This window comes from Lotus japonicus, chromosome 1 (genome assembly GCF_012489685.1).
Source record: "Lotus japonicus ecotype B-129 chromosome 1, LjGifu_v1.2".
Classification (NCBI taxonomy): Eukaryota; Viridiplantae; Streptophyta; class Magnoliopsida; order Fabales; family Fabaceae; genus Lotus; species Lotus japonicus.
Window position 1 is genome coordinate 49,061,955 of NC_080041.1, and position 11,936 is coordinate 49,073,890.

The following is an 11,936-nucleotide window of genomic DNA, read 5'->3' on the forward strand; positions in this document are numbered from 1 at the left end:
TAGCATAAGCGCTTATACTATAAGATAAAAAAGAGAGGAAGACTCAACAAAAAAGAGCCAAGACCCAAACACAAGCCAACAAAGCTAAATACCACCGGGACGCTAAGAGGAGAACATCTCTCTGAGTTCTTTCTCCAAACTTTGAATAGCTTCTAAGTCTCTCTTGGGGTACTCAAGACCCAAGACTTTTCCTAGATGATTTTTTTGCTCTAGTAAAATACTTCTACCTGATAAAAAAAACCTATATCAGAGGCTGAAAGAGCTGACATCTCTAAATGAAAAGAAATGGTAGAGAAACTAATCGCCCCATCTGGCAAAGCCAAAAGCTCATGGATCACCGACTGAAGAGGTCACCAAAGAACGGGGAGGCCAAACCTTTTTTTTGCTTCTTTGCCCTTCCACGAGGATTTGAAGAACCACCCACTAGTATGCCAAGACGCTTCTTCTTGAGAAGACCTTTAGGTTTAGGAACCTCTGAAGCAAGAGACCATAAGCTTTGCCTAAACAAGAACCACCCTCATTAATAGACCTAGCCAAACAGCAAGAAACAGGGACAAGATTAGGACCCGCAAAATAAATAAAAAACGGACGCAAAGCTAGCCTTATCATGGCTCTGCGAAAACAAAACAGAATGAAAAACAACTCTAAACGGAAATCTGTCCAATTATGTGAAGATCAAACACCTGTCAGATCAGATGCAACAAAGAAAAGACATGTTTGGAAGATACTTTCGCCGGCTTAACCTTTCCAAGGCCCTACACTTGATAAACACCAAGACACCCAACAGAATTTCCCATCCCAAAAATTGTGAGCCTACATGAAGGGATTCCTCTAGGTTGCACCATCCCCACATCAAACCCCTACACCTCACCACCATCCACTTTAAAGCCACATCTCCCCTCCAACACATGTGCCCATAAATCTCTTAAAACAAAGCTTCGTATGGAATCCCTTGCTCCATGTCGCAAAGACAAGAAAAAGCAACACATATGCCTACCTCTGCTGCAGGATCAAAAACCTTATAATGCTTCATTGGCCCCCCCATCAAAACATCTTGCCATGATACAAGATCCAAAACAAGCTCTGCTTCCTTCAAATTCCCCACGTGTATTGTAGTTGTCACAGATTTCACTGTTTCTCAGTGGGAGTTAGGGGTGGAAATAGGCCAGGTGGCTCGTCAAGGGCCTACTTCCTAGCCTACCAAAGGTCGGGCCTATGCCAGACTTATGCTAAAAAGGTCAGACTTAGGCTTTTTAAAAAGCTTGATTAGCTAAAAAGGCCAGGCATAGGCTTACAAAAAAGCTTATTAGGCCGGATAGGCCGGCCTACTTACCTATTTACCTAATATATTAATAAATTTAATTGTAACAAAAAAATATTATAAAAAGTACAAAAATACAAAAAAAACTAAAAGAGAAGAAATACTAAGATGAAAACCAAAATTAAAAACATTCTCTCCGAAGAAGAAATCAATTTAGTATTGTTGAGGATGAGTTTTTTAACTGGATTCTCCAATATTCAAAATAGAAATTCAATGATAGTTGTGAAGGCTTATAAGTCTGCAGACCTATTACCTCGTGACCTATTACACCCAAGGTCTATTAGCATCTTTAAGAGGTTATTTTTAGGTAAGTAGGCTTTCAAACAGGCTCGTAGGCCAGGTCGTGCCTTAATATTTGGCCTATGAAAGGCCACAGACCAAGGCTTGGGCCGCGAGTTCCGAATGTAGACCAGGCCTAGGCTTCACAAAGTCTTGCTCAGCCCAGCCGATTTCCACCCCTAGTGGGAGCCACACCGAAAATGTCTAAGAAGGGGAACCTCACCAGTTTCACTTCCAGAAAGGCATCACCCATCTTAAACCCATCCAAGAATTTAATAGTCATCTCCTCACAAGTTAAGGATGTAAATTTGACATACTCGAAGCGCCCCTACGTCCCTTCTTCTTCTCACGTTGGACAAAGACCTTTTCCGGACTGCCATATTGTGAAAATAGGTCATTGAATTGTTTGTATCCCGCCAATTCAAAGATTCCATCAATGAACAGAGTGACACTATCCCTAACAAAGCTACCTTCAACCTACCTCGAAACATTAGACCTATTTGGATTAGTAACCTCGACCGAGCACTGCCACATCTTGGGGCAATGTCGTCACATCACAACAAACCCACAGAAAAAGAGGGGAAAAGAGATTCGAACGAACCATAAACACAAAATGTGAACAAAGAAACCAGAAACAACAAGGGCATCGAATTACAAAACGGAAAGGAGGAAGCTGGTCGTCGCCACGGAGGAGAATAAAGTCTTTTGAGTCCTCCTAAAGTCTTGTAATTTTCAATAAACACGTAATTTAGGAGTCCTCATGGGTCTTGATAATAATTTGAGGTTTTATGAGATAATTATTTCATCTCACACAAATTCTATGTAAGTTATTTATAAATACTTAATTTATTTGATTATTTAGTTTTTTTTTTTTTGATAAGCTGGATAAAATATATTGAATGAAGTACAAGGGGTACTTCAACCCAATACAAGTAGGAACCAAGAGAAAGAAAAAAAATAAAAATAAATGTATCAACTTTACATAGATTAGGCTCTTAATACCATGATAAATTTGAGAGAGAACATAAAGTGAATCTATGATTTCATTGATTAATGAACAACTGTGATACAATATGAACGGTTCCTCAATCCCTAATTATAAGAATTAGTTTCAAATTTTTCATGTTCATAAATATAAGACCTCTTATAATAATCTAGCAAAAGGTTTTGTACTCTTTTATATTTATCCTTCACATTAATTGTATATTTTCAATTCCAAAATTACCACTTACCATTAATTACTATTAATCCAACTAACTATGACTTTTGATATATCAATGGTGAGTGCATAAATTATTAGGTATAGGCTATGTTTGGCATGTCATTTTAGCTAGCTTATAGCTTATTTGACTAGCTTAAAGCTTATTTGACTAGCTTAAAAGCTCTATAAAAATGTTTGGTGAATGAGCTTATTTCAGTAGCTTAAAGCTTTAAGCTATAAGCTATCTCAGGTAGCTTAAAGCTTAAAGCTTATAGCTTATTAAATATATTCTCATTTTTATCCTTATTATTTTATCAAAATTTCACCTTTAGCCTTATATGTTTTTTACTAAACCTATTTACCTACTCATTTTCCGATGTACCAAGAAAAAAACTTATTTATTTATCAGTTATCACACTTGTCTCATATGTACATCGTTCCCGCACAGAAATAATTACTACTTCAGAATAAAATAAATAATTTTATATTACAAATTATTTATTTTATTCTATTTAATTTAATAAAAATATAGAAAATTAAATAAGTAAAAATTAATATTATATTTTTAAGATGATAAATAATTTGAGTGAAATTAAAATATTTATAATAACTTTAATATTAATATCATATAGGTATTAATGTGAAAATAAAGTAATGTTAAATATAAAAAAAAATTATACAAGTATGTCTTTTTATGTCATTTTACAATTTCAGCTTGTTCAACGACTAGTTTTACCAAACATTTTTGTTCAAATTACGTAGCTTTTCAGCTATCAGCTATCAGCTTTCAGCTAGCTTATGAGCTTTCAGCTTTCAGCTATCAGTTAGCTTTTCAGCTTTCAACTAGCTTATCAGCTAAACGTGCCAAACATAGCCATAGTAACTGAAAGGATCAATCCTAACTACCCTTGTGCATTAATGTGCTAATTAACCCATGCTGTCACATCAACATTACTAATTACTAATACTAACAGAGAATACAATCCAGTACAGTAGGAGTGTAATAGCAGTATACTCCAACATGTGGATACGTTAATTTTCAATTTCTCATCTACAGCTTAATATAGGATCATATCCTCCACATAAGGTATTGTAACAAAGGTATAGTATCGTTAAAAAAACGAAGGTATAGTACCAAAACTATTGTTCCTAGTATTATTGCAGTTGTATAATTAGCACTTAAATATGAGATATCTAATTAAGTTGGATTAAATCCAACTTATCATGCGTTTGAAAGTTATCTACAATGTATTTTGTGCCTTCCAAAAAAATCTAGAATGTATTGTGAAGAAATTAAAAGAAGAAAAAGAAGTATGCAACATAGAAGAAATAACAAGAGAAAACCCAAGGAAATTTATTCTGGTGGTCCAGCATTTATATTCTAGTTGTTTAGATCCTTGGTGCACAAAAAGAAGAGCAAGCTGGCATTTTTAGATTCATGTTTATCCTATCGAGTCAGCAAAGAGGGGCTTAGTGAAAGTTTCTTCGATTCCACTATAATCCCACAATTAGCACAGTAGTTATATCCGAGCTCCATGACCTTGCCGCAGTTGATGAGGTAGCAAATTTGGAGGTTCATGGCCCATCCAGGGTTGACTAGGGGTTCAGAGGTGGTTTCCTCGACAAGCTTGTTGACCTGGTTCAGTCCCTCGAAGAACTCTTCACGTTGAAGCTCATCGAGATCATTCCGGCGCTCATCCTCCGACCCATAGCGGTGGTCACGTTGGCCTCTGCCAAGGTCACATGGCGGCGGCTCCTCCGCGACGGTGGAAAGGTGACAAAGTGGAGTGAAGTGAGGGAGAAAGGTAATAGAACTTCATAAAAAAATTCATCCCCTCCTATTATAATATGATTTGAGGGTTATTCTAACCTTTATAATTACTATTTCAATCATACCTCTAATCAATGTGAAACTTGTAATCACTTCCTTTTTCTTTTCGACCAAAATGGTTGAGAGATATGACTATGAATAGAGTATCCACATTTCCTTTCGCATTGCATTTTTTGTGGTCGGTTATATTCAAGTTCTTTTTTCTTATATTTCGAAAAAGCAGATGCCACTTCTGATTCAGATTCATACTTTACCAAATCTTTTTTAAAAGATTCAGAGAAATGGTGAACTATCCACAAAATACATAAATAACCTAAAAGAAAGGAAGTTCTGTTTTCCTTTTTTCACAAGATAATTCAGCACCTCAATGTTTATATACATCGCAAAGATCTTTACCCTCTTTGGCAGAGCATTTTCACATATGTCTATATGTACATCAACTCAAACTTAACAAACTGAACACATTAAACGGCACCTATTTATAGTGTACATGGAAAGGAAGACAAAAACAGTTCCCAGCATCCCAACAAAACTGCTAGTAGATTAGTTTCCCCCTACTTGTGCTGAGGAAATCAGAGACTACCAACCTTCACTTCATTCCAAGGCCTAATCAAATGCACATTTGATGAAAGATGGTCATTGTCTCAGTGTCTCTTTCTCACAACATCTGAGACACAATGCAAGACTCATTAAGGTCTCAAAGGGTTGCTAATTCAGGTGTTCTCATGAAAATTAAGGGATCTAGACAAAGCTGCAGGGTTAGCCAGCAACACTGAAGATGTTTCCAAAACATGATTTTTTTCTTCCTTCTTTTTTGATTGGAAGGCCTTGAACATTCCTCCACCACTCACATTCACACATTCATTCTTGATTCCAAGAGTGGCCCATATAGAACTCTTAGCAGCTTCATCCGGGTCATCAATTCTCAAGGTTTTGGGAACCAAGACACACCCGTTTCTGTGCCTTTGTGATGATTCTTCTTCTTGCTGCTGAAGATCTTGTTCTTTAACCATGTCATCATCATTCCTCGAGTGTTTTCCAAGGGTTGGAGAATTTGACCCGGAGCTAGGGGACATCTGGTTTGGAGCAGAAGTGTGAGATGAAAACCAAGGAACACTCCAATTCCACATAGGAGCGGCAGGGTAGAAAAACCCTGGAGGACACAAAGCGGGTTGTGGTTGTGAGGGAACTCCAGAACCCCACGGATAAGGCCAAGGAACACTAGAAAAGCATTGAACTTGTTGAGGAACGAAACCATTGTTTGGTAGAAATGTTTCTTGGATTGTGCTTTTCCCGGTTTCCTCCATGGAATTTGAGACCGTGATTGAAGATGAGCAGTCCTCGCCATTTTCCCCACTAACAGGAATTTTCTGCTCTTCACTAGTATGATTATGAAACCTGTTTCTTGTGCCGCTAAGAGCCTTTTTCGAATCTCCAAGGTTCAACACAGATGCCACTGAATCACAGATCGGAGGGTCAATTCCAAAGCTGAGAACTCTACCATTGGATTTCAGTGCATGGTGAGTTCCATTAGCAGCACCAATTCTAGCCGCTTGAAGAGCCTCCGAGATTGTTATGTGGCGATAATGCGAGGAAGAGTTCTTGTTCTTTCGCCTCCCGGCCCCGACCGGCACATTCCTCATGGTGCCACCGGCAGTCCAGTATCTCTGACACGCTTTGCAGAAATAGCGTGGCTGGTTCACGTTGTAGTTGTTGTAGTAACAGAATTTGGTGTCCATGCTCTTGCAGCGTGGACACGGGAGAAGCTTATCTGGCTTCTTAAGTGTTTTGTCGTCAGAGTTGATGTTGTTGTTTTCATCATTTTGATCGTTCTCCGATTTACCCGTTTCTGAATTTGCAGTTTCTTCATCTATGGGAGGTGTTTTTGGGTTCTGAATATCCTTGGTCTCTGCAACTGTATTTGGAGGAGGATCAGCCTCTTTCTTTTTCTCAGTAACTTTTTCAGCTGGAGGATCCTAATAATTTGACAGAATGTTTTCAATTAATCAATGAAACACATACACAAGAATAACACCAATCATGTAAATCCAGATTCACAATTTTTCTAGTCCAAATTGTACTATAGAAGATAGGATGAAGAAAAATTTAAAGGGAAAATTAATATTCTGCTCCAACTTAGAAGTTAAAACTTTGGAGTCACACAGACTATAAAGTATAAACATAAAGGTTTGATTAAAATGAGGACCAGTTAGTTAATGAAAACAACAGAAGAACAACTGATGTAAAAATGAAAACCCAGGTTGTTGAGCCATATTTGATTTGGTTGAAATTGTTTAGTATAAAAGCTTGAAATTTAACCAATACTAAAAATGAAAAATTGTTTAATTGAAAGTTTGAAACTTCAAAAAATAAAAATAGAAACAAAAACACTTGACTTCCATTAGTCGTAAACATGGCAAGCAGGTCACAATAGCTAATTTAGTTATTTTGACTACTTGAAGCAAAACATGGTTTGTTTTAATCCACTCTCTGCTTCAATCACTCTGTTTCTGAAGTTCCAGATCCCACACATAAAAATTCACAACAGTAAAACATGTGAAGTAACAATTTTCAACAATTCAAAACATTGAAATTCAAGTAAAAGCTAAATACAGGATTTTTTTTTGAAAAGTTAGGGAAATTTGGCAGAAGGAAGCAAAACAATTATGCAATCAAAGGAAGAAAAAAAAAATTAAGTAAAATTGACACATCAATTGTTTTAGCATTAAGTGCCAGAAAAACACGTTCCTTGTCTCCTGAATCATATAACAAACTGTACCTTATCTCCTTGGTCTACTTTATCAATTTCAGGCTCTGACCTATCGACATCATCTTCTTCTTCTTCCTCTTTGTCAACATCAATCGCCGCCGCCGTGGAGGTAATTTTCCCGGCGGCGGCAACGGCAGCAGCCTCTGCTTCCTCCCCGGTAAAGCGAATCTTCTGGCCGAAAAGCCTGATGGCAGGATCCTTCATTTCCTGCATTTTCTCGGGATCCAAACAGAGTGCGCGGAAAACGCGGAGACGGTTGCGGAAAACGCGGGAGACGGTTGCGAGAAATGCGGAAGACGGTTGCGGCGGTTTCAGGTGGTTCGTAACTGCAAGCGAGCGTGTTTTGAGTGTTTCAGTTTTGTTTGGGTTTTTGGTCTCAGTTGGCAATGGAAGCATTGACGAGTGGAATTTTGATCCGTTTAAACCGAGAGAGGGGTGCCACGTCAGCTGGGGTCTCGATTTCCTAGCCACAAGTTCTTGTGGCCTGTAATAGATTTTCTTTTTTCACAAACGCTTTTTCTATTTATTAGATTTGATTCTCTGTCTGCTCGTTGCACACACTTTCCCTGCACTCAGCTTTGGGGCTGTTTTTGAGTTGAACTTTTTACTTTTACGGTCTTTCTTTCTTTCTGTTCCAACTTCATCTATACCGGGATTGGCGGAATCTGATTGGCGATAATGTTGATAGTAATGGTGCCCACAACCACCAAGAAGAACCTTCATCAATTATAGATGCTCTTTGTTCCAAAACTATTGTAGTTTAAGGTTATCATAAAGTTTAAGAGTTCATTAATTAATGTTGTAATTTGACTGAAATACTCTTATTTAATATGAGATATATGAAAGAGAGAGAATGAACATCATTGGTCAACTAACTAGTGAGACTTGTGATTAGTGGAAATAAGAGATGATACTTGAGAGATACAATATTAAATGAGAGCATGAATGGAAGAGATTGAAATAAAGTGCTTTAGATATGTAAAACAACAATGATTTTGGAACAAAAAAACTAAAACTACAATAGTTTTGGAACGGATGGAGTACTAAATAGTGCAGACACTTTAAGATATCTTTCTTTTCCTTTCGATCTCTTTCTTCCACTCACATCAAATCATATACTCCCTCCGGTCCTATTTATAAGCAACAAAAAAAAAATTCACATAGTTTAAGAAATGTAGTTAAAGTAAATAAAATGCATTAAATTTGTCTTAAATCAAAATAAACTTCCAAAATTACTCTTTGCTATTAGTGTTGGAAAGTGGGAAAGAGAGAGAATAATTAATGAAACACATTTTACTAGTTAGAATTAATAAGGGCATCATTGGAAAAAATTAATTAATATAGCTCAAACTTTCATTTGGTTCTTATAAAAAGGACCAAGGTTTTTCTTCTCTTTCATGCTTATAAATAGGACTGGAGTATTACATGTATTACTTATCTCTTTTTTATTCCTACATCTTTCTAGTAGTCTACACCCTTTAAGTGTACACGAATTTTTATTCTAGAACGATGCATCATGGACCTATAAGAGCAGTGACGGATCTAGAAATTTTATGTAGTGGGAGCAATATGTACATATAAATTCGTAATTAAAAAAATTAATATATACTATTAGAAGTGATGATATTTTTTACCAAATGAGATACAAATGAAGACATTTTTTACCAAAGGGACCACCAAAAAACCACATATTTTTACTACTCAAGTAAGGACATTTAGCAATATGGGACATAAGTGATGACATTTAGCAATGTGAGACATAAGTCAGGGCAATTTTTATCAAAGGAATCATAAAAAACAACAAACTTTTACTTCTAATTTTCTTTCTAATGTATTTCTCTATATTCAAGTGAGGGCACTTGCCCTCATAATACTCTACTTGCATCCGTCACTGTATAAGAGTATTACTACATAAGATAAAAAAAATAGAATTAATTACTACCATTATACTTTATTACTTTATTACCCGTCTAGAAAGAGAATTCACATACTAAAAAATATAATTTATTTTAAGCAATTTCGTTAGTACTCATCTAAAAATAAAGAAGGTTTTATACCCCCTCATGATACGCTCTTCTTGAAGTTGTGTCACTACCTCTCTTAATTTCATTTCCATATTCTGTCGCTGTCGCTTTGCACACTCACTATCTAGTTGTTCATGTAAACCAGTATAAGGTTTTCCCTTTGTTGGTTGAATTCAAGCAACAAGACCATGAGAATACACAGAACATTGTCCTACAATTGATTTAAAAGCATCATTGATAATTGTATCTTTCTCTGTCTCTTCATCTATACCTTCTAGCCTCTTTGTAGAAACATCTTGAAGTTGTGCCACTACCTCTCTTAATTTCATTTCCATACTCTGTCCCTGTCGCTTTGCACGCTCACTATCTAGTTGTTCATGTAAACCAGTATAAGGTTTTCCCTTTGTTGTTGAATTCAAGCAACAAGACCATGAGAATACACAGAACATTGTCCTACAACTGATTTAAAAGCATCATTGATAATTGGATCTTTCTCTGTCTCTTCATCTATACCTTCTAGCCTCTTTGTAGAAGCATCTTGAACTGAAAATCTATTAAAGACAAATCATAACAATAATTAATAGATAAATAGTGCTAAAATAATCATAATCATAATTAGAAATCATATAAAAGGACATACATGAACTTCCTTGGAAGCTTCATCTATCCATTCTCCATTGTTGTTGGTGAGTCATTCGCCATAAATCTTGATAATTAGGCTCCTTTTCAGTTTCAGGATCTCTCTAAGAATAACAAAGAATAATCATAATAAATTATCAATTCAATGCAAAAAAAAATCGAAAACAAAATATATAATATGATAAAAGAGATGAAAACAAGAGAACAACCATCTCATGAAGAGGAGAAGCTACCCGCCCTCTTCAAAAGCAGCAGAGGAAGCAGAGCAACAGCTCTATCAAAAAATCATAAACGCCCTACACAACACTGACCAAAAGCACACCCTCCCCTGTACAATAAAAAGTCCACTAGAACAAACAAACCTTAAAAGAAAACACCCCAAAAAAAACCCCAAGGACAAAACAACCAAACAATGAGGTCGAGCAACAAACGTAACCAGAAAGACCATCCTTACAAAGCTCAATGCGCTGAAATATGGGCCGCAATCTGGTTCAAGGCAACGGTATCAGAACAAGATTACTCCAAGCCCAACTGTTTCCCCATCAGAAGGGCACTCCTTGCCCTAGTCAAAACGCCTCGTGGATCTGAAAACTCCATCGACAAGAGCATCAACTTACGGTCTTCAGAAGGGTCCTCTGCTTGTGGGCTAGAGGAAGTTGAGCTCTTATGAATACTCACCTCTTTGACTTTGCTCTCATTCTTTCTAGGTCGACCACGATGACGAACATCCTTCCCTTCGGGGTCTCTACCAACAATGCCAACAGCTAATCGAGCTTTGCGACCCAGTTTCCTAGGGCGCCCACGTCTCTTAGGCAAGAGAACCTCTTGCCCATGACTGGCCCCAACCTCCGCCTCCCCATGATTAACTCCCTCTCCAAACTCTCCATTCTCGCTATCCCCTAAAGATGTAAGTAACTGTAGAGGAGAGGAAGGCAGCACCTCACCCGAACCAAGGGACCATGAACCGATTTCAGGGAAAACAAATTCAACACAGATTCTTTCCCCTAAAACGCAGCCACGATCCAACCCCCTCAGCTCTTCAAGAGGAAAGGTAAGAAATAAACATCACTTACCTACAAGATCCTCCCTCCAAGATTTCTGCCCACAAACGCTAGGCTTGTATGGGTCAGCCATCGACGTCGGCGAACCCTTGCTGCGACATCCCTGAAAAACAGAGCTTCTCGATTTGTCCCTTGGAAACTTCATCGATGCCACCGATAGGGCTGCTCCACCCACCTTAAGGCCATCTAGAACGTTGACTGCAAAATAGGCTTGCTCCTCAGAGAAGAAACGAAAGAATTCGAAGCGGAATCGCCGCCCAAACTTGCGATTCCGCTGAAAGAACAAATTCAAAATCTTTCCGAACAGAGCGAACATGCCTCGTATATGATGTAGCCAACCGCCTTCTCAATGCCATCCACGAAGAGGGTCGTTCTGCTCCTCCGCGCCCTATCATGGCACTGGAACAAACCGTCCCTCTCGATCTCTGCTCCCCCTTTCACTGACGTCGCTCCCTCCACAAAAGAAACCAGAGTCGGGTCACCCTGAGCGCCCTCTGGCTCGTCTTATTCCGTCGCCTCTCCTTCTTCCGCCGCGCCTTGCTCGCCAACGCCGCCAGCCGCCTTTGAGTCTGTTTGGGTTAGAGAAACCTTAGCAGAGGAAAGGTTCTCCATTCTTTGAGAAACCGACACTTGATAATAACCCTTCAATGCACAATTTATAATTAATTTTTTTTATAGTTTTATATTACTACATCAGAGCTAACAGCTTGAAATTATTTCCTTCCACATCTATGATTAGTAAATTGTTTTGCTTTATTTGACTTGTTCCTCTCACTCATTGCTTGAAAATGAAATAAATAGATATAACTA

General features: G+C 37.8%; 1 protein-coding gene and 1 long non-coding RNA gene across 2 annotated transcripts; both read right to left on the minus strand.

Annotated features, from left to right (window-relative positions):
• Positions 1–4,946: 4,946 nt before the first annotated feature.
• LOC130743289 (cyclic dof factor 3-like) lies at positions 4,947–7,813 on the minus strand. Its single transcript, XM_057595505.1, has 2 exons — positions 7,412–7,813; positions 4,947–6,608 (listed from the first exon to the last, which is right to left on the minus strand). Exons 1-2 carry the CDS (start codon positions 7,796–7,798, stop codon positions 5,346–5,348), a joined length of 1,650 nt encoding a protein of 549 aa, XP_057451488.1. The 5' UTR covers positions 7,799–7,813; the 3' UTR covers positions 4,947–5,345.
• A 1,655-nt stretch (positions 7,814–9,468) lies between these two features.
• LOC130731891 (uncharacterized) lies at positions 9,469–11,702 on the minus strand. The gene is made up of 3 exons (XR_009016874.1): positions 10,275–11,702; positions 10,067–10,169; positions 9,469–9,977 (listed from the first exon to the last, which is right to left on the minus strand). It is a non-coding gene; the product is annotated as an uncharacterized LOC130731891 (long non-coding RNA).
• Positions 11,703–11,936: the final 234 nt, after the last annotated feature.

Coding starts and splice junctions, on each gene's coding strand:
- LOC130743289 (XM_057595505.1), bottom strand. CDS start 7,798: ATGCTTCCATTGCCAACTGAGACCAAAAACCCAAACAAAACTGAAACA. Junction 6,609..7,411: donor AAGTAGACCAAGGAGATAAG/GTACAGTTTGTT, acceptor TCAAATTATTAG/GATCCTCCAGCTGAAAAAGT.